General features: G+C 43.4%; 1 protein-coding gene across 1 annotated transcript in view; it reads left to right on the top strand.

The window, feature by feature from the left end:
* The window catches only part of myo10 (myosin X), an 87832-nt gene that overhangs the window by 51831 nt on the left and 18050 nt on the right, over positions 1-17951 (top strand). Inside the window, 15 exon segments of the mRNA XM_034291378.1 lie at positions 6191-6325; positions 6536-6660; positions 7166-7179; positions 7343-7427; positions 7689-7792; positions 8080-8209; positions 8535-8653; positions 9562-9708; positions 10171-10271; positions 10488-10554; positions 10903-10995; positions 12259-12327; positions 12973-13055; positions 13168-13276; positions 13419-13499. Coding sequence (XP_034147269.1) covers positions 6191-6325; positions 6536-6660; positions 7166-7179; positions 7343-7427; positions 7689-7792; positions 8080-8209; positions 8535-8653; positions 9562-9708; positions 10171-10271; positions 10488-10554; positions 10903-10995; positions 12259-12327; positions 12973-13055; positions 13168-13276; positions 13419-13499 — 1462 coding nt within the window.

Below are 17951 nucleotides of genomic sequence, written 5' to 3'. Positions count from 1 at the left end.
GGGTGTAGGAATATGGAGGAAGATGGAGGAGGAAGAAGGCCCCAGAACCTGCCGTAACACCACTAATAAAAGACACCTGGTCATTAATGGCCGCCTCTGATCCTTCTTTTACGTCAGTGCCACCAGACATCTATCCCAGGTTAAAGATACAACGTTTTTCACATACTGCTTACTCTTTTTTTTCTTTAGTCGAGCCCAGTTGTGAGACATGACAAACATGAATGCCATTTTGAGGATATTACCGAGGAATTCAGCCTTTAGTGGGTCTTATTTTATAAACTGTCCCAGACACAGCATTGTGTCCCTGACCTTTTGACCACAGGGTTGTTATTGGATCAAACTCAAGGCCCCCTAACAACGTTAATTACCTCAGCGTTTAAGGTCACGAAGGGCAGAAGGGTACTCCAGCACAAAACATACCTGTGAGGTTTTTGAATTTGTTTAGGTTCTGCCTGTCTGCGCATACAGGTACTTTGGAAACAATAAACACACTGAATTCCACAGAAGATGTAGTGTTAAGGTTTAGCAAAAGGTAAAAAAAAATAAAATAACATGTATTGAGTTTAAAAGCAGGAACACAGTAACTCTGTGTGTATGACTGACTCTTGTACATTCTGGATTTTGGGGTTTTGTGGTCATTCCTGTTTAGACTTGAGATGATAGGAGGTAGTTGGTCTGCTTTGTGTTATTCTGTCATGGAATAGCAGGTAAACTGTGTACATAGTAGACTACTCTGGATACAAGACACTTTGTAAACAGAGCCAAATAAAAAGTATGTGCTGGTGTTTTTTCAGTTGAATAAATAGAATAGTAACTGTACCAGTTTAAATAACTGAAATATATAATAATAGTTTCAGTTTGAATAACTTACATGAGTAGTAACTGTTTCAGTTGTAATGCATATTAACTGCCCCACTTTTTATTCACAGTAACAGTTAGGTCGTATTACAGTTTGCTTATTGTTGTATAGTGTCATGGTAACACAGTACAATAATACAATGTTCTGTTAGTTTTAGTCTCCGAACTTCCATGAAGTACAAATCAAAATCCTAGCCTAGAAGGGAAATGGAAGTAACGTGCAGATCGATCAAATGTATTATTCAGACAGCTACGTGAACATGAGGAAGTTCATGTGGAGATGCAGTGATAACTTCCAGATGGACTTGTTAGCAGCCATGTAGGTGTGACCGTGACGGCCACTGGCATAAAAGTAGCAAGGAAGCTTGACTGCCAATAACCATACGCCACTGTAAAGCAGCATTCTCTCCAGGGAAGCGGAGCATTCGATCTCATACAACTCTTTCCTTCTCCCTGTGTTCTTTTGAGTCCTTCAGTCTTTGTCAGACTTGGTGGTGGTCTTTAGTTGGGGCAGTGCCAGTGGTGGTGGGATGGCCTGCCAGCATGCCCACTGATCCTGATATAAAGACACCGCCGTGCCCACCAGGGTGTGTAATAGACTGGGATGATAGTGCCAGGGGGAGGGCCTGGTTTACACTGAGGCCTGGAGCCGTTCGGCCCTGTGTGGCACAATGCCACAGCCATTCCAATGGGGTACCTTTACGAGTCCCTTTAAAACAAGATCCTGGGAATGTGCTGTGCAACGAAAAGACCGTCTCTGTGCCCGATCACGTCTGGCACAATCAAATGTGAGCTTCTCAGCTGACTTTAAAAAGCCTACAGTTCACAGGTTCAACCTTTCCTTGTTGCATATCTCGACTGTAAACACTTATAGTGTAGACTAATAGTGTGCATTTGCTAAATCATATCATACTCCACACTGTTCTCAGGCCTGCTTTTTGTCACTAAAAACACAAGTGGCTGTGCCTTGACCTCATGACCTTCAAGTGTTCTTTAACACGCAGGTTATGAGGGATCATAAAAAATTGTGTGACAAGGGGAATTTGAAAATCTACCTGCTCTCCAGCTCAGAGTAAATATTTATTCCATTTCTTGAGAGTTGTTCCTAGTCTCTGGAACTCCCCACATCCGGAACACTATTGAGTCACTGTCTCTTAGTCCGTCCTAAAGATCCACTTCTTCAGTAGGACCTGCGCTTTTGAGTTAGGATTTATAAATACATTAAAATAAAGAAAGTTAAGGGGCCACCAACCAGTTTTTTGTTCAACCGCTTTTTTAAAACTTTTTGTTACAGTTTTTCCTGATTGAATACACACTATTCTCTGAGTAATACCCCAATACCCCGATACAGTTAACACAATGCCCATTATAAAAACCTTACACACACAGGGAAAAATGCAATTCTGGCCTAACAATTATACACATAGCCCTCAAAATGTAATAATTGTGCCAGAATCACGCACACAGACATCATGTGTATGTGTACTCACTGAGCACTAAGAAAACACTGTGTACAGAAAAATGTTACTCATCAAAATGGGGAGATTCATGTAGGAAAACAAAAATAATCCACCAACACAGCCACTAAAGAATAACTTTATTTTATATAAAGTTTGATCCTGGCCAGGCCAAAATATATTTATATATATATATATATATATATATATATATATATATATATCACATTTTATATCAATCATGCATCAAAAAGTTTCAGTATTGTACAGTACACATGAATGGAGAGAAAAGAAGACCTCATGCATTGTCTTACCTGTCATGTTGAGTTGGCCACGTTTTCATTCTGGACCAGCAGCAGGGCAAAAGCGCCTGGCGTGGCGGATCCGTCCTTGGCATGTCTCTGCAGGGATATCACCACAGACCTCCTCCATTGCCTGGAGAAGACTCACTTGCTGATGAGGGTTCCAATCACACACCTTCCAAATTCCTCCGTTGGATTTAGGAAGGGGGAATATGGTAAAGGAGACTCATTTTGATCTGGGGGTGGTTGGTGAGCATGTGGCCCTATATTGTATTTCTGCGGGTGGGGAAAAAGGTCATACACTGCATCAAGGAACACCAGAAGGAGCGCTGTGTTGTAAGGGCCAATTGTGACATGGTGATGGACAACCCCCTGCTGACTGACTGTAACACACATGGTGGTGTTTCCGTTGCTTTGGCCAGAGACCTCCACCCGTGCTCCACCCTTGCTCGATAGCCTTCGTTCCTCCCCTGGCACCGCCTCTTCCCCTACTTTCCCCTCCCCTTTCTGTTCTTTGTTGCTCCATTTTTCCTGTACAATCACGAGTCCTTGTGGGCCCTTTTTTATACCTGACAGAACGATGAGAACTGGGTGAACAATTTGCCCAGGTGGAGTGTGTTGTAATGGATTGGCACTTGAGATTTGTCTGGTGACTCATGTATTCTCATAAACGGCACAGGTATTTCTCATTGACAATTGTGCTCGCACAGTGAGAGTTGTGTGTAGTGTTTCGCACCATGAGTGAATTAAGTTTAAGCAAATAGCATGTGGTTCAACCATGGTTCATGGTTCTGGGATGTTTACTCAAGCATCTGATCACACTGGGTATGGTTTCGGTCACAGTGTATAAACGACCGGGAAAAACGGTAAAGCACCGACATACAGACCACTGCACCTTGTCGAAAAGTATGGTTTTGAGTGAGGAACAGAAGGGTTCAAATGAAGAGACCACCGCAAATTTAACGCTGCTGTTCCTTTTTGGGAAAGGAAAGAAAAAGGTGCAGCGGTCTGTATTTTTTCCGGAGCTGGGTTTGCCCCACCGGACATTAAAACCTTGTCACGGTACTAAAAAATGAACACTCCCCTATTAATGAGAGACTTGGGATTAGAGGTTTGCACAGATCTGGGGTCATCCTTCCCTGTTCCTAGCCTTAACTATTAGTGGGGAAAAGGCAAAAATAACTCAACTTCACCCTGCACCAGAAGCACTTGATATCAGCGTTATGCCTTGTCTGGGCATTCTGTCTGTGGCTTCCTACTGTATATGTGTCTCAGTAGCCATGTAGTGGTACACCCCAATAACTGCATGACAATGGTGTGCATAACAGTGAGGCCTCTGCAGGAACTAGTCGTTCGCCAATTAGACTCTTGAGGTGTTAATGGTCTCTGGTGTGTCACTGTTTAGGGTATGTGCTGTTTGTTGTGGTGTCTATCTGTATGTGTGTGTTGTGGTATGCGTTTGTTGTTGAGTTGTGCGTGGGTGTATGTGTGTGTGTTGTGGTGTATGTTGTTGTTGTGTTGTGGTGTGGTGTGTGTGTGTGTGTGTGTATGTTAGTTGTTGTGTTGTGATGTGTGTTTTATTGTGGTGTGTGTGTGTGTGTTGGTATTGTGGTGTGTGTGTGTGTGTGTGTGTGTGCGTGTGGGTTGAACACGGTCTTGTCCGTAGAGATGTCAGGGAGGAGGCTGCAGCAGACTCCACCACAAAGACCACTTCCTGTGTGGGCCGGTGTTTACACAAACATGTCTGAGGTAAACCAGTTCACTTGAAGTAACGCTTCAGGAAGATTCTGGAAGTCTCCGGCTGACTGTTTCCATGGATTTCACTAATTTGAGACGCCACAAACTGCTCATGTATATGATGGTTATGCCTCCCCGAACAGTATGAAGAAAGTTAGTAGTTGAAAAGTGCTACGGTGCCAAATGCTCACGCTAACCCTTTAAGGATAGTCCGGTATTTGCCTTTGTGATCAGGGTCTTGTTACTGTTCTGTTGAAGGGTAATGATTGCGTTTGTGTGCTCACTATTTGGGGTGAATTCAGTTTGATCCCCTATATGAAGACGGTGAAAAACATTGTCAGATGGAATGTTGTTTTCACAGGACAGAGGGAATCTTCAAATGTGTAATCGATTGCAATTCTCCATTTCCTCATTTTTAACGTGTTACGGTGGAATTGGCCTGTATGTGGGCTTGAGATAATCAACAGCCAGCAGAACACATTCCCAGCAGACATTGTGTTACTAAAGATGCCAATTGTTTAACCTTTACCACAAAGCAATTGTTTTCTTCTGCCCACGCCTAATTATATCATAGTGTGGTAGAGCAAAGCAGGGACCGAGGAAGTGCAAGTATGTTGTTAGCTTAAATGCTAATGCTACTGCAGATGGCTCCTAACTGCAGCATTTATCTTGTTATGTACTTTGCAACTAGACTCGTTTCACTGCACCAACCATCCACGCATGCCATTATATATCTTGTTCAAATGCACTTGTGTCAAACTAAAACAATACATTATATAATCGTCCCGTATTTGTCCTGGTTCACGCATGTACACAGTGTAATATAGCCTTTTTATTAGTAGTAGTGGTGAGTGCCTGACATTATTAATGTCCACCTTGTAGGTTTTAGGGCTCTTCAGTCACCTCTTTAATGGGGGGGGGGGGCGCAGTGTGAAATGATACTAGAGGACCAACCATTTTCTGTTTGTTAGTAAACACACTTTTATGAAGCTAGATGGGGAGTAAGCAGAACTGTTCTGGTTGTATTCTATAAAATAATAAAATGGCAGCTACTCTCAGCACCGTTTTATCGGTGATACAGAAATAGTGACTGTGCAGGCTGTCATAAAAAAACACCTGCTTTACAATAACATAAATTAGATTAGTAAGTAATTTGATCTGTTTTTTCCATTGCTGGGCTAGAACAAAAGCCTGCACCGTCAGTAGTTCTCTGGACAAAGGTTGGTGAGCACTTATCGAGTAGATCAAGGTTTGGTATTGTACAATGCGCCCCCAAGTGGGTATTTTGGTAAACGTCTTGTATGTTGGTTGTGTTTCATGTTAAAAGTCTTACAGACCTGCATTCCAAACCAATTTTTCAGTCGTAATTTAATAATTTAAATTTGACCCACTTTTTTGCTCACACATGCAAGCCAACAAGCAATCATTGTATTTTAAGTCATTTGAAAAGGGGCGAAGCATTCCGAAAACATCCTGAAGGCCTTATTTTCTTGGATCATCAGGCATTATCACCATCGTTGTTTAGTCTAAACAAAATCAAGGACATCGTATCAAACAGGAAATCCTTGATAAAGCTGAAGACCGGTGACTTAAATTGAAGGGACGTGTTGGCGTGCGCACGTGCTTGTCTGCCTGTGTGCACACGTGCAGGGATTTGAGTGTGTTTCTTTCAGTGTGTGTGTGTGTGTGTGTGTGTGTGTGTGTGTGTGTGTGTGTGTGTGTGTGTGTATGAATTCAAATCACCTTTCACATGAACCAGCACAATTTCACTTTGTTAACTAAGGCTTTATGAAAGACCCAAATGAAACCAAGCCATCCTTCTCACTCGTTCCTCAGCGGAGAGAGTGGAGCAGGAAAGACAGAGAGCACCAAGCTGATCCTGGGGTTCCTGTCAGCTATGAGTCAGCACTCTCTGGAGCTCTCCTCCAGAGACAGGATGTCCCACGTGGAGGAGGACCTCCTGGAGAGCAGGTAGCATTGCCCTTCACCCCCCTCTCAGCCATCTCCATTGGTCACAGTGACATTGTTGTTTGTGAGCTTCAACCTCAGAGTAACCTCTAAAAAGTGGATTTTTGAAAAGGAAAAGGTGAACATGTTTTGTAAATAACCATTGTTGACCACCTCTCTCAATCTTGCTCTCTCTCTGTGTTTCTCTCTATCTGACTTCCTCCACTGGTTTAGCCCAATCATGGAATCCTTTGGCAACGCCAAGACCGTCTACAACAACAATTCCAGCCGTTTTGGGAAGTTTGTGCAACTGCACTTTTGTCAAAAGGGCAACATTCAAGGCGGTAAAATTGTGGACTGTATCCTTTACTACACAAGTATTGCCCATGGTGTGGGCAGACTGATGTCTGGTCTAACTTCCTAAAACCTTCACACATCAGTGAAGGTTTTAGGTGATGATTTACTAGTAAGGGGGGGCACGTTCTTGGGTCAGCTACCACAATTAAGCTGGCAGGCACCCAAACCGCCACAAGGGGGTGCTAGAGCACAACAATGAACTGTATGTTCTGATGTCTCAGAGACAACAATATAATAAATAAGGTATAGTGATAGAACACCCCCCTCTCTCTGTCTCACTCTCTTTTTCTCTCTTGTTATCTTTTTCTTTCTTTTTCTCTCTCTCTCTCTCTCTGTCTTTTTCTTTTCTCTACTTTGATGTCTTGGTCGGTTTCTTTCTCTTTACCTTCCACTTCTCATCTCTTTTTTAAGCATCATGCCAGATAATTGTTATACAGAAACTTCAATATTAACCATGCATCTGTCTAAAGGTAATATTTGCCTTAATTGCCACCTTTCTGCACGAAGATCTATTAGAGAAGGTAAGACGCCCACAATCTGTTTTTCTCTCCCCGCTCTCCCTCATCCCCTCTCTTTCTCTCTGCCTCCCCTCCCTGCATCCCCTATCCCTCCCTACCATGTTCATTCCCATCACTGTGTCCGGGTGGAATGGGGCACTGACTGTTATGCTTTCCACCCTGTCAGAATCGAGTTGTAAGGCAGAATCCAGGGGAGAGGAACTATCACATCTTCTACGCACTGCTGGCTGGAACCAACGCAGAGCAGAGGGGTGAGTGACAAATGGAAGACCTTAACGCACCTGGAATCTGTAGCTGTGTAGCCCATAGTATACATTTTAAAGTGGGGTTGAAAAGGCCACCAGTTGAAACACCCAAGCTCTTTAGCTTGACAGCTGGCATCAACAACAGCCAGGCTGTGTAGGACGTGTTGGCCTGCCTGGCCTGTATTTATCATGTTAGGAAAAAAACCTACATCCTAAAGTTATTTCAGCAATTCCACTTTTAATGAGTCATTCCTTTTTCTTTGACAGAGGCCTTCAGTTTGTCCGCGCCAGAGAACTATTACTACTTAAAACAGTCAGGCTGCACAGCAGACAAGACAATCAACGACAAACACACTTTCCACGATGTTCTGGTAAGATCATGCTCTCATCTCCAGTAGTGTGGTATATTCAGTTCAATAATAAACATAACCAGTAAAGGGCCATGCCAGTCACACAGTTCATTAGCTATTGTCTCATAAAAAGCATTTAAATGAATGTTATTTTGAAATAGTCCAATGGCAGTGCAGTTACATCCACATCCATAGACTGCTGGTTTACGTTGAGAGCAAGCAGGGCTTGTTCCATCATGTATTTATATACGTTTTACAGCTTCGCAGCCTGTTTTACCACAAAATGTTGGGTTGTTTTTCTATCCCAGAATGCAATGCGGACCATGCAGTTCACTGAGGAGAATATCCGGGAGATCCTTCGGCTTCTGGCGGGAATTCTCCATACAGGAAATATTGAGTTTATGACTGCCGGAGGTGCTCAAGTTTCTTCCAAAACCGGTAAGTGTCTCTCGTCTCTACTCCCTCTTTTTGTACCTGACGTTTCACCTTTTTCCATGAGATATTTGATGAAATTCCTTCTTTGAAATGCTACAGCTCATTATCCTTATCCTGGGTTGGTTAAGATAACAACTGCACTCTCTCTCGGATTCGCTCTGTTGTAAACGCTATGTTACCCTTCTAGGGGACCCACCTTGGGTTAGTAAGACATCAGGCACCTACCGTACAGCCACTGAGCCCGTGCCCTAGCTATTCTCCATATATAATCCATGTATATGTGCCTCCTTGTGTTTAAATGTGGGTCTGTGTATTTGTCTGTCCACAGCCCTGGGTAGGACAGCGGACCTCCTGGGCCTGAACTCAGAACAGCTGGCAGAGGTGCTGACCCACAGGTCCATGATCCTCCGTGGCGAGGAGATCTGCACGCCGCTCACTGTGGAACAGGTAACCATGGCGACAGAGAACACTGGTGGATTATTCCGTGGTCCCTGGACACAACGTCCGCACCCGACATTGACCCCAGACCAGGACTGAGGTCAGACAGATAGGCGAGGGAAAGCCGCTCAATGGATGGGGGGTGGGGTTGTATTTCTGCTAACGTGAGAAATACTTCCGTTTCAAAGTGAAACGCGTCTATCTGCAGTGCCACCTCCTTTAAATAGGTCCTAGTAGAGAAAACAACACATTCCTCTTCCTGTTATGGCGTGACGGCTGTTGTCGTCATCAGCCTTTGAAGCCAGGGTGTGTATTGGCCACCGACTTGAAGTCTTATTGGACAAATCCACGTAGTCCCTCCTTTATTTGGTGCCTAATGCACCCTGATCATGTGCCCATAGGCCTTTATGTTTATCTCTGAAGCCGGGAGTGTAGCTGAGGCTAATCGGGTTTGACACTGATTCAGCAGATAATGACCTGTAGTTAGACAGATATGGCCTGGAGGTAGACAGATATGGCCTGGAGGTAGACAGATATGGCCTGCAAATATCCTGCCAGACTGGATTATAACAAGTAAACCATAGTCCCCCTGACCTTCATAACTTGATGGAGGTGATCATATGAAGATTATCATACACAATGCTGCATAAGCAGGCTACTGTACAGAACCTTTGCCTCTGGGGTGCTATTGATTCTGAAGGGATCACAGAAATGACCGCATTAGACAGAATGGACCACACCTCCCAAAATTAGGTGTAGGTATTTTCTTAATAACGCGAAGCAGATTGTCAGGCATATGTCATTTTTGTGCTTGTGTTTAAATCCCGGCCCCAGAATAAATGAGTTCCAAGTATCATTGATAGAGCGGATAAACATCTTTTGTAAATGTGAAGAAACGCTTGATTTTGTTTCTACAGGCGGTGGATTCCAGAGACTCCATGGCAATGGCACTTTATTCCCAGTGTTTCACCTGGATCATCAGAAAACTCAACAACCGCATCCGGGGAAAAGAAGACTTCAAATCCATTGGCATCCTAGACATATTCGGATTTGAGAATTTCGAGGTTGGTTGAAATAACCTAATATTCAAAATAATGGTCCAAAATGATGGTCCAAGTTATTGCTGTCTTAAAGGGATTGTTCTGTATTCTAGCCCTTTCAGTTTAGTTGTCCTCAAGTTCTGAGAAACTTTCAGTAGCTTATGACTGAAAGTTTGTGCGAACAGCTAGCTTGCCCATATTGATCCTTATTGTGCTAACACTTATTGGCTTTGGATTGGAAAATGTATTCTAACTTCATTCTGGGTGCAGAGACATAACATTTTTACCTCCATGTGACTCATAGATCAGTGCCAAAAGCATGATAAGCCGAAATAGAGGAATTTAAATGCAGAGTAATGATTATACGAAAATGTTAAGTTTAATTAAATGTTATATCCTCTGTTGAAAGAATAATCAGGAGCAAACCTTTAGAAATATCTTGGGGGCATACCGGACCCTCCTTATATGGGTTTATGTCTCTGACAGGTCAACCGCTTTGAGCAGTTCAACATCAACTATGCAAATGAGAAACTTCAGGAATACTTCAACAAGCACATCTTCTCATTGGAGCAACTTGAATACAATAAGTAAGTGTATCTCAGTCAGACATGATCAGTGACATTAACAGTAACTTTTAATACATTTCATAAATAATTCATAAATAACACAACTGTATAACCTTTATTCTTATCAAAAATGTTGTATAACCATCTCTAAACATGTGTACAGTCCTACTTATATAATTTACTCTAAGTTGTTATGGGATTCTTTTTATTTCATTGTGATTTCTACTGCTCCATCAGAGAAGGGCTTGTATGGGAAGACATCAACTGGATGGACAACGGTGAATGTTTGGATCTCATTGAGAAGGTATGTCTTGGTGGTCCCTATTTGAATGTTGTTATTGTCCTATTGACACAGTGTTTCATAAAATGACTGCAAGGCAAATTCCTGCCACTAGGCTGAGACTAGGAGCCTTGGAATGTTTTTATTAGTAGAACTTTAATTGTTGTAGTCCTCAACTTAAACCTGTGGCTAGGTCAGTGAAGGTCCTACCTACATAATTTAAAATCCCTTTGACTTGGCAAAATGAATGTTGATTTTTTATTTATTTAGCAGAAATAACACTTTCTATTACTTTCTATTACTAGTGTTATTTAAAACAACACATTTGGGGCTGATGGCTTAACAGAAGAATGGTCACTCTATTCTCCACAGAAACTGGGTCTTCTTGCACTAATGAATGAGGAGAGTCATTTCCCAAAAGCTACTGATGGCACTCTACTGGAAAAACTCCACAGTCAACACTCAGTGAGTCAAGTTGCATTGTGGTATTACCAGTGGACACCTTTAATAATGGGTCATCGCTACCTTCTGTATCACAAAGTCCATAGCCATAAAGTAAATATTTGAAGTGGGTGGGGATGATTTTTAAGACAGAGTTTTCTATAACTTGATTTTAGATGGGCCAAGATAAACTATAATCCATGGTTAGTTTAAAAAAATTAAATAAAAAACATCCCACAATTCAGCTAAACCACCACTAGCTAAACTTCTATGAAAAGAATAGTCTGGGGTTGTTTAAAAACGTGTCTTTTTCTACGTATTCACACACTGTATGTAAAGTTAAACACTTTGCTGCATAGGGCACATTTGCCCAGTATCATCCAAGTTGTAAACATGCTACTCCACACTAACCTTTCTGCCTGTGTGGTTTTACGTTCCAGCTTAGCTGTATTCATTTATTTCATTGCAGGAGTCCTGTGGTTTCTGCTTTTTATAACACGGGACATAAAAAAAATAGGCCAATTACTGCGGCTAGACAATAGCCATACCGTATTTAATGTGTCGAACATCTGTTGTTACCCAAGGCCTGGCTATAGCTAGCTCCCTGTTAGCCTGTTTTGGCTAGCTGCCTTCACTCTGTGGCCAGTGCTAACACAGCTTGGTTTGATTTAAGCTGTGATGTCACCAGTAAAGATGTGAAGAAACACAGTACTTTTTAATTTGTAATAAATTGGCTCTGAGCGGAGCTCGTAAATATCCCTATATTTGCACTGCTAAATGTATTAATAGCACTTAGGAGATTTCCTACTTGGATTATGAGTTTTACAGGGTCTATTAGATATAACATGTATGCAATCATTTCTGTGAGTTGCTCTAAATAAGAATGTAAGCTAAAAGACTTCAGCGCAAATGTAATATGGATATTTGGAGGCACTCAGAATACAAAAAAGGGAATCGATTAAATCGTTATAGTTTTTGATCTTTAATGGGCTTCATTCATTCAACTACTTTTTCGTCCCACTTATAGTATATACTAAAGAAAAAAATGCTTGAAGACACAAATTTCTCTGTAATGCCAACCACTGAGCCTTTTAAAGCCTCTGCCCAATACTTGTTTTTTCCGGTCATGCGGTCCAGATGTAAATAAATTGCTTTCAGCAACACTGTTCCCAAAAAGGTTTGGTAAAACCGGATCTAAGGGACACAGGCACAACTGCATTTTCTGGCTAATACACTTCCCTTGTGAATAGGTAATGATGGTAACGCTAATCTTTTCTCATGTTGCAGAAAAACCCCTTCTATGTGAAACCACGCGTTGCTGTGCACTATTTTGGTGTGAGACACTACGCAGGCGAGGTAAGGACTGTCCTATTCAGGAAAAGCCTAAAACTAAAATACATTATAAGAACTTCTCATGAGCTTGTGTAGCTTGATTATGATTCCGTTTCATATTCATAATGGTCAGACAATTCCATCCATTTTGAGTGGGTAAAGAATTTCATTTCCTAAGCCTTACTAATTCTTTATAAAGGCTCATATAGCATGTATTATGAACTGAGTGTTTCGAATCCTGAATTCCCATCGGCTGATAGGCATGGTACACCATGGGTATGACATCACAATGGTTTACTTCTCAAATTGCGTAGATAATCAGTTCATAAGAGCAATAAAGTGTCTTGGAGTTTTGTGGTATTGTGCCAATATACCACGGCTGAAGTGATGAGTCGTGCCTAAGAACAGCTCATAGCCGTGGTATATTGGCCAGATACCACCCCCCCCCCCCCGGGCCTAATTGTTTCAATATAGCATTATACTTTTAAGTTTTAAGTGTTACCATCAAGGCAAATTAGCTCATAACACACAACAGGATACAGCAGCTTTTGTAAAATAGAAGGCATCTCATGGCAAGTTTACATCCATAGTTAATTTAAAAAATGCGTGTGACATTGAAAGCAGCACTTGTATCACCACTCTTTGCTGCCCCCTATTGGTATGTTTTAGGTGGTGTATGATGCAAGGGGAATTCTGGAGAAGAACAGAGACACTTTTAGAGATGATATCCTCAACCTTCTGAGAGAAAGCAGGTAAATACCCACTCTTCCATTTGTACAGTACTCATTTTCAGATAATATATGTACAAATGTACATGTGCACTTTGTAACACTGTGTGTGTGTGTGCGTGCGTGTGTGTGTTAGTTTGGACTTTGTGTACGACCTCTTCGAGCACGTTTCCAGTCGTAACAAGCAGGACACTCTCAAATGCAGCTCCAAGCACAGGAGACCCACCGTCAGCTCCCAGTTTAAGGTTAGTCCCACAGGCTGTGACCTGTGACCCCTGATTTGTTTAGCCCGTTACTCTGTATTATATATTTAACATGGACATTGTGTAATAGCCAGCATATTGACTTTACTGTCAGTTGGCTTACAATTCATTCTGTTTTACCTAGAATTCCTTGCACTCACTGATGGCAACACTCAGCACTTCAAACCCATTCTTTGTACGATGCATCAAGCCAAACACTCACAAGGTAAGCTCATTTAAAATCTTCCTATTCTTTCTTGAAGGACAATGACAATGAATCCTTGTGTGAACCCAACTGTCACGTATATCCTGCATCTGAAGACCAAACAATCTTCTTTCCTGAACAAACACCAAATAGCATGGGAGTAGTTTGGCCTTTATCTGCCCTATGACCTCTAGTTGCTAAGCAACAGGGTGCTGTAGCGACACGGGGTCGGGTTAATGTACACAATTGAAATAACTCTCTCACACTCTCGGCTCCTAAAGGTTTTTTTGTCACTCTCCCGTGTAGGAGAACCCATTTTGATTCCAGGCAGAACTCTTTTTAGCTTAACACTTAAGGTGAAAACATAGCACTTTCTAAGATTGAGCAGGGAATGACAGAGTCAAACTGAGACAATGGCTCCTGACAAAGAAGACATGTTCTCCATGATTGTAAAAGAAAAGAGGAGAGGAAACGAAGAGGTATTGGTTTAGCAGGTATTTTAATGTTTAAGGACTACAGAAGCACTGAAGACGTCCCTCCAAAACAATATAACTACCTACCCAGAACAGGGGCGGTACCTTTGGACAAATATACCGTGCTATTAGTTGGTGCTATTGACAGTTGATCTTCATTTGAATGGCTTCACTGATTCACTATTACCATTAGATTCTCAGTATTCTCAGTACACTAGTGAAACATAGTTGAGCATTGCATGATATTGTTTTGCCATATTTTATCATACCCAGATGTACAGTACAGTATAATGGTGTTGCTTTGCAGATTTGAAAATAGCCATACCTGAGGCGTAATGTTGTGGTAGTGGAGGAACATCTATGTCAGTCGATTGCCTGAAAAACGTTGTCAGAGGTCAGGTCCTCAGGCTAGGAATGAGTAGCTCATTGACACTATTTTTAGCTGCAGAGCAGCATCGATTTCTTTCTGGGTTCTCAGATGCTTTTCATTTGGTCAAATAGATGATTCATAGCAGATTTATTTAAGGTTTGGTCCAATTTTCATTTTTACTGCAGTGGTCACATATGAAATGGGAGGATGTGTCCAGGAAAAGTGTGCACAGCATCATCCATTTTGTATTATTTGATATGTCTTCTTTAAAAACATCATCCAATTAGTATAATATGGTAAGAATGTCCCTGACTGCATCTTCACTGTACTTCATACCTTTGGAACAGAGAGCTCCCTCTCTTCTTGTGTCCACTGACTATGGAGTGTACAGTGTGTGTGTGTGTGTGTGTGTGTGTGTGTGTGTGTGTATGTGTATGTGTGTGTGTGTGTGTGTGTGTGTGTGTGCACGCGTGTGTACAGAGCAGGTCCTTTTTTACTTGGCATTGACGGTGCTGGTGGTGACAACTTCACCCTTTCCTATTGTGGGGGGCTCATTTCTCAGGCATGCCTTAGCCCAGAAAACAGTACCCCCCCCCACCCCCACCCACCCAATCCTCCACCCAATTCTCCATCCTGTTCCTGAACACACTAGTGTTGGGGAAGTTAAACATCGCCTGGCGTCTGGACTGCCGCTTGGATTTCATGTTAAGTGTGTGGTGGTTAATGACTTGTGAATGGGGCTTGATCTAGTGAATGAAGAGAGGTTGGTGGGGGGGGGGTTACCACTGGGACAATTACACATTCCTGTTTACATGCAAGTACGGATCACACACACACACACATACACACTTTCAATAGTACCTAAGCCTGCCCAAAACCAAGTCACACCGTGCTCCTGTCAGTCTTTCTGCTGAAACCCATTAAGCCTGGCTTGGCGTCTGACGTGTCCATGTGTGTGTGCTGTGATTGGCTGTATTCAACAAACAGTCGGTGTATGTAATGTAAATGTAAACTAACATGTTTTTCGTCTCATGATGTTTAACTGAGAAAATGTTATGCAAAACTGACTGAGAGTGACAGGGTTGACACCTCCGCCTGAGATTCTTGTTTGGTGCTACGGGAGGGCAGATTGAATACAAGCTTAATAGCAAATAATGTTGTAGCGGATCTGTCCTCAGTAACGTGATTGAAGTGTTAGATCAGTACACTGACTTTTCTACTACGTCATACCATTAAAAGAACCAGCTCGCCTACTTTTATACTGACTAGATAACATTTAAAAAAGAAATATTCCCAGAACCACAAAATAACTAGGAATTGACATTATTGAAAACCACTGTGACACCCTGGTTAGACTGTAGATGTTAAGATCTGGCTGTTGAAGGTTAAAAAACCTGAAATAAATGCACAGTCATTTTCCAGGCTCAACTGTCTCATCTCATCTTCATCCCCTTATCCGTATCGGGTCGCGGGGGCAGCAGCTCCAGCAGGGGACCCCAAACTTCCCTTTCTCGAGCCACATTTGCCAGCTCTGACTGGGGGATCCCGAAGCGCTCCCAGGCCAGTGTCGAAATATAATCTCTCCACCTTGTCCTGGGCCTACCCCGAGGTCTCCTCCCAGCTGGACGTGCCTGGAACACCTCCCTAGGGAGACGTCCTGGGGGCATCCTTACCAGATGCCCTAACCACCTCAACTGGCTCCTTTCGATGTAAAGGAGCAGCGGCTCTACTCCGAGTTCCTCACGGATGACTGAGCTTCTCACCCAATCTCTAAGGGAGAAGCCAGCCACCCTTCTGAGAAAACCCATTTCAGCCGCTTGTACTCACAATCTAGTTATTTCGGTCATGACCCAGCCTTCATGACCATAGGTGAGGGTAGGAACAAAAATTGACCGGCATATCGAGAGCTTTGCCTTCCGGCTCAGCTCTCTTTTCATCACAACGGTGCGGTAAAGCGAATGCAATACCGCCCCCGCTGCTCCGATTCTCCGGCCAATCTCCCGCTCCATTGTCCCTTCACTCACGAACAAGACCCAGAGATACTTGAACTCCTTTACTTGGGGTAACGCCTCATTCCCTACCCGGAGGAGGCACTCCATTGGTTTCCTGCTGAGAACCATGGACTCAGATTTAGAGGTGCTAATCCTCATCCCAACCGCTTTGCACTCGGCTGCGAACCGGTCCAGTGAGTGCTGAAGGTCACAGACCAATGATGCCATCAGGACCACATCATCCACAAAAAGCAGCAATGAGATCCCCAGCCCACCGAACTGCAACCCCTCCCCACCCCGACTACGCCTCGATATCCTGTCCATAAAAGTTACAAACAGGATTGGTGACAAAGTGCAGCCCTGGCGGAGGCCAACCCCCACCTGGAACGAGTCCGACTTACTACCGAGAACCCGAACACAGCTCTCACTTTGGACGTACAGGGATTGGATAGCCCTCAGAAGGGACCTCCTCACCCCATACTCCCGCAGCACCTCCCACAGTATCTCCCGGGGGACCCAGTCATACGCCTTCTCCAGATCCACAAAACACATGTAGACAGGATGGGCATATTCCCAGGCCCCCTCCAGGATCCTTGCTAGAGTAAAGAGCTGGTTGGTTGTTCCGCGACCAGGACGGAATCCGCATTGTTCCTCTTCAATCTGAGGTTCGACTATCTGCCGAACCCTCTTTCCAGTAACTTTGAGTAGACTTTCCCTGGGAGGCTGAGAAGTGTGATACCCCTGTAATTGGCACACACCCTCTGGTCCCCCTTTTTGAACAGGGGAACCACCACCCCGGTCCGCCACTCCTTAGGCACTTTCCCCAACTCCCACGCAATGTTGAAGAGGCGTGTCATCCAAGACATCCCCTCCACACCCAAAGCTTTCAACATTTCTGGATGGATCTCGTCAATCCCCGGAGCTTTGCCACTGAAATAATGTAATTTATTTAAATTGCTCCTGACAACAGCCCACTACAGCATGCAAACTGTCCCAGTAGTCCCAAGCCATTGAACTGAGCACCTGTACACCACAAAGACACTTTCATAACATTCAGATATACAGCTACTCCTCATCGTGGTAAGTACCTAAATCCCCTAACACCGCTAACACCACTAACACCACTAACACCCCTGTTCCCTCAGACGGGCTAGAGGGCCATTGGATCTTAGCCCCGCCAGAGTCAACCATGTTTGAAAATAAACCGCCCCGCTCCCTGGCCGCCTGCACCTCTTGTTTTCTGAGTTCACTGCCTTTGTCCATCCCATTTCACCCCTGGCACACAGACACACACACACACACACAGTACATGCAAACACACACATGCGCGCACACACACACAAGGGGCCAGCACAAATTACCCTCAGCATGGGGGACGCATCTCCATGGTAACCGCCCCCACAGATAAAGACAAGCGGAGCCGGGAAAAGGCTTTGTTCAGTCTGTGCTGATGTGTGTTCTTCTGTGTGAGAGTGAGTGTGTACTGGAGAGAGAGCGAGTAGACGGAATAGAGACCCAGGCTCTTGTGATACAGAAGGCTCTACTAACTGTTCTAGATCGAATGAGAGACAAAATCATATTTGATACAGAGACTCTACTTACTGTTCCAGTGGGTATGACAGACTACGCTTTATCACAT

The sequence above is a fragment of the Esox lucius genome, chromosome 3, assembly GCF_011004845.1.
Source record: "Esox lucius isolate fEsoLuc1 chromosome 3, fEsoLuc1.pri, whole genome shotgun sequence".
In the NCBI taxonomy this organism is placed as follows: domain Eukaryota; kingdom Metazoa; phylum Chordata; class Actinopteri; order Esociformes; family Esocidae; genus Esox; species Esox lucius.
This window is presented reverse-complemented; position numbering and strand designations above follow the sequence as displayed.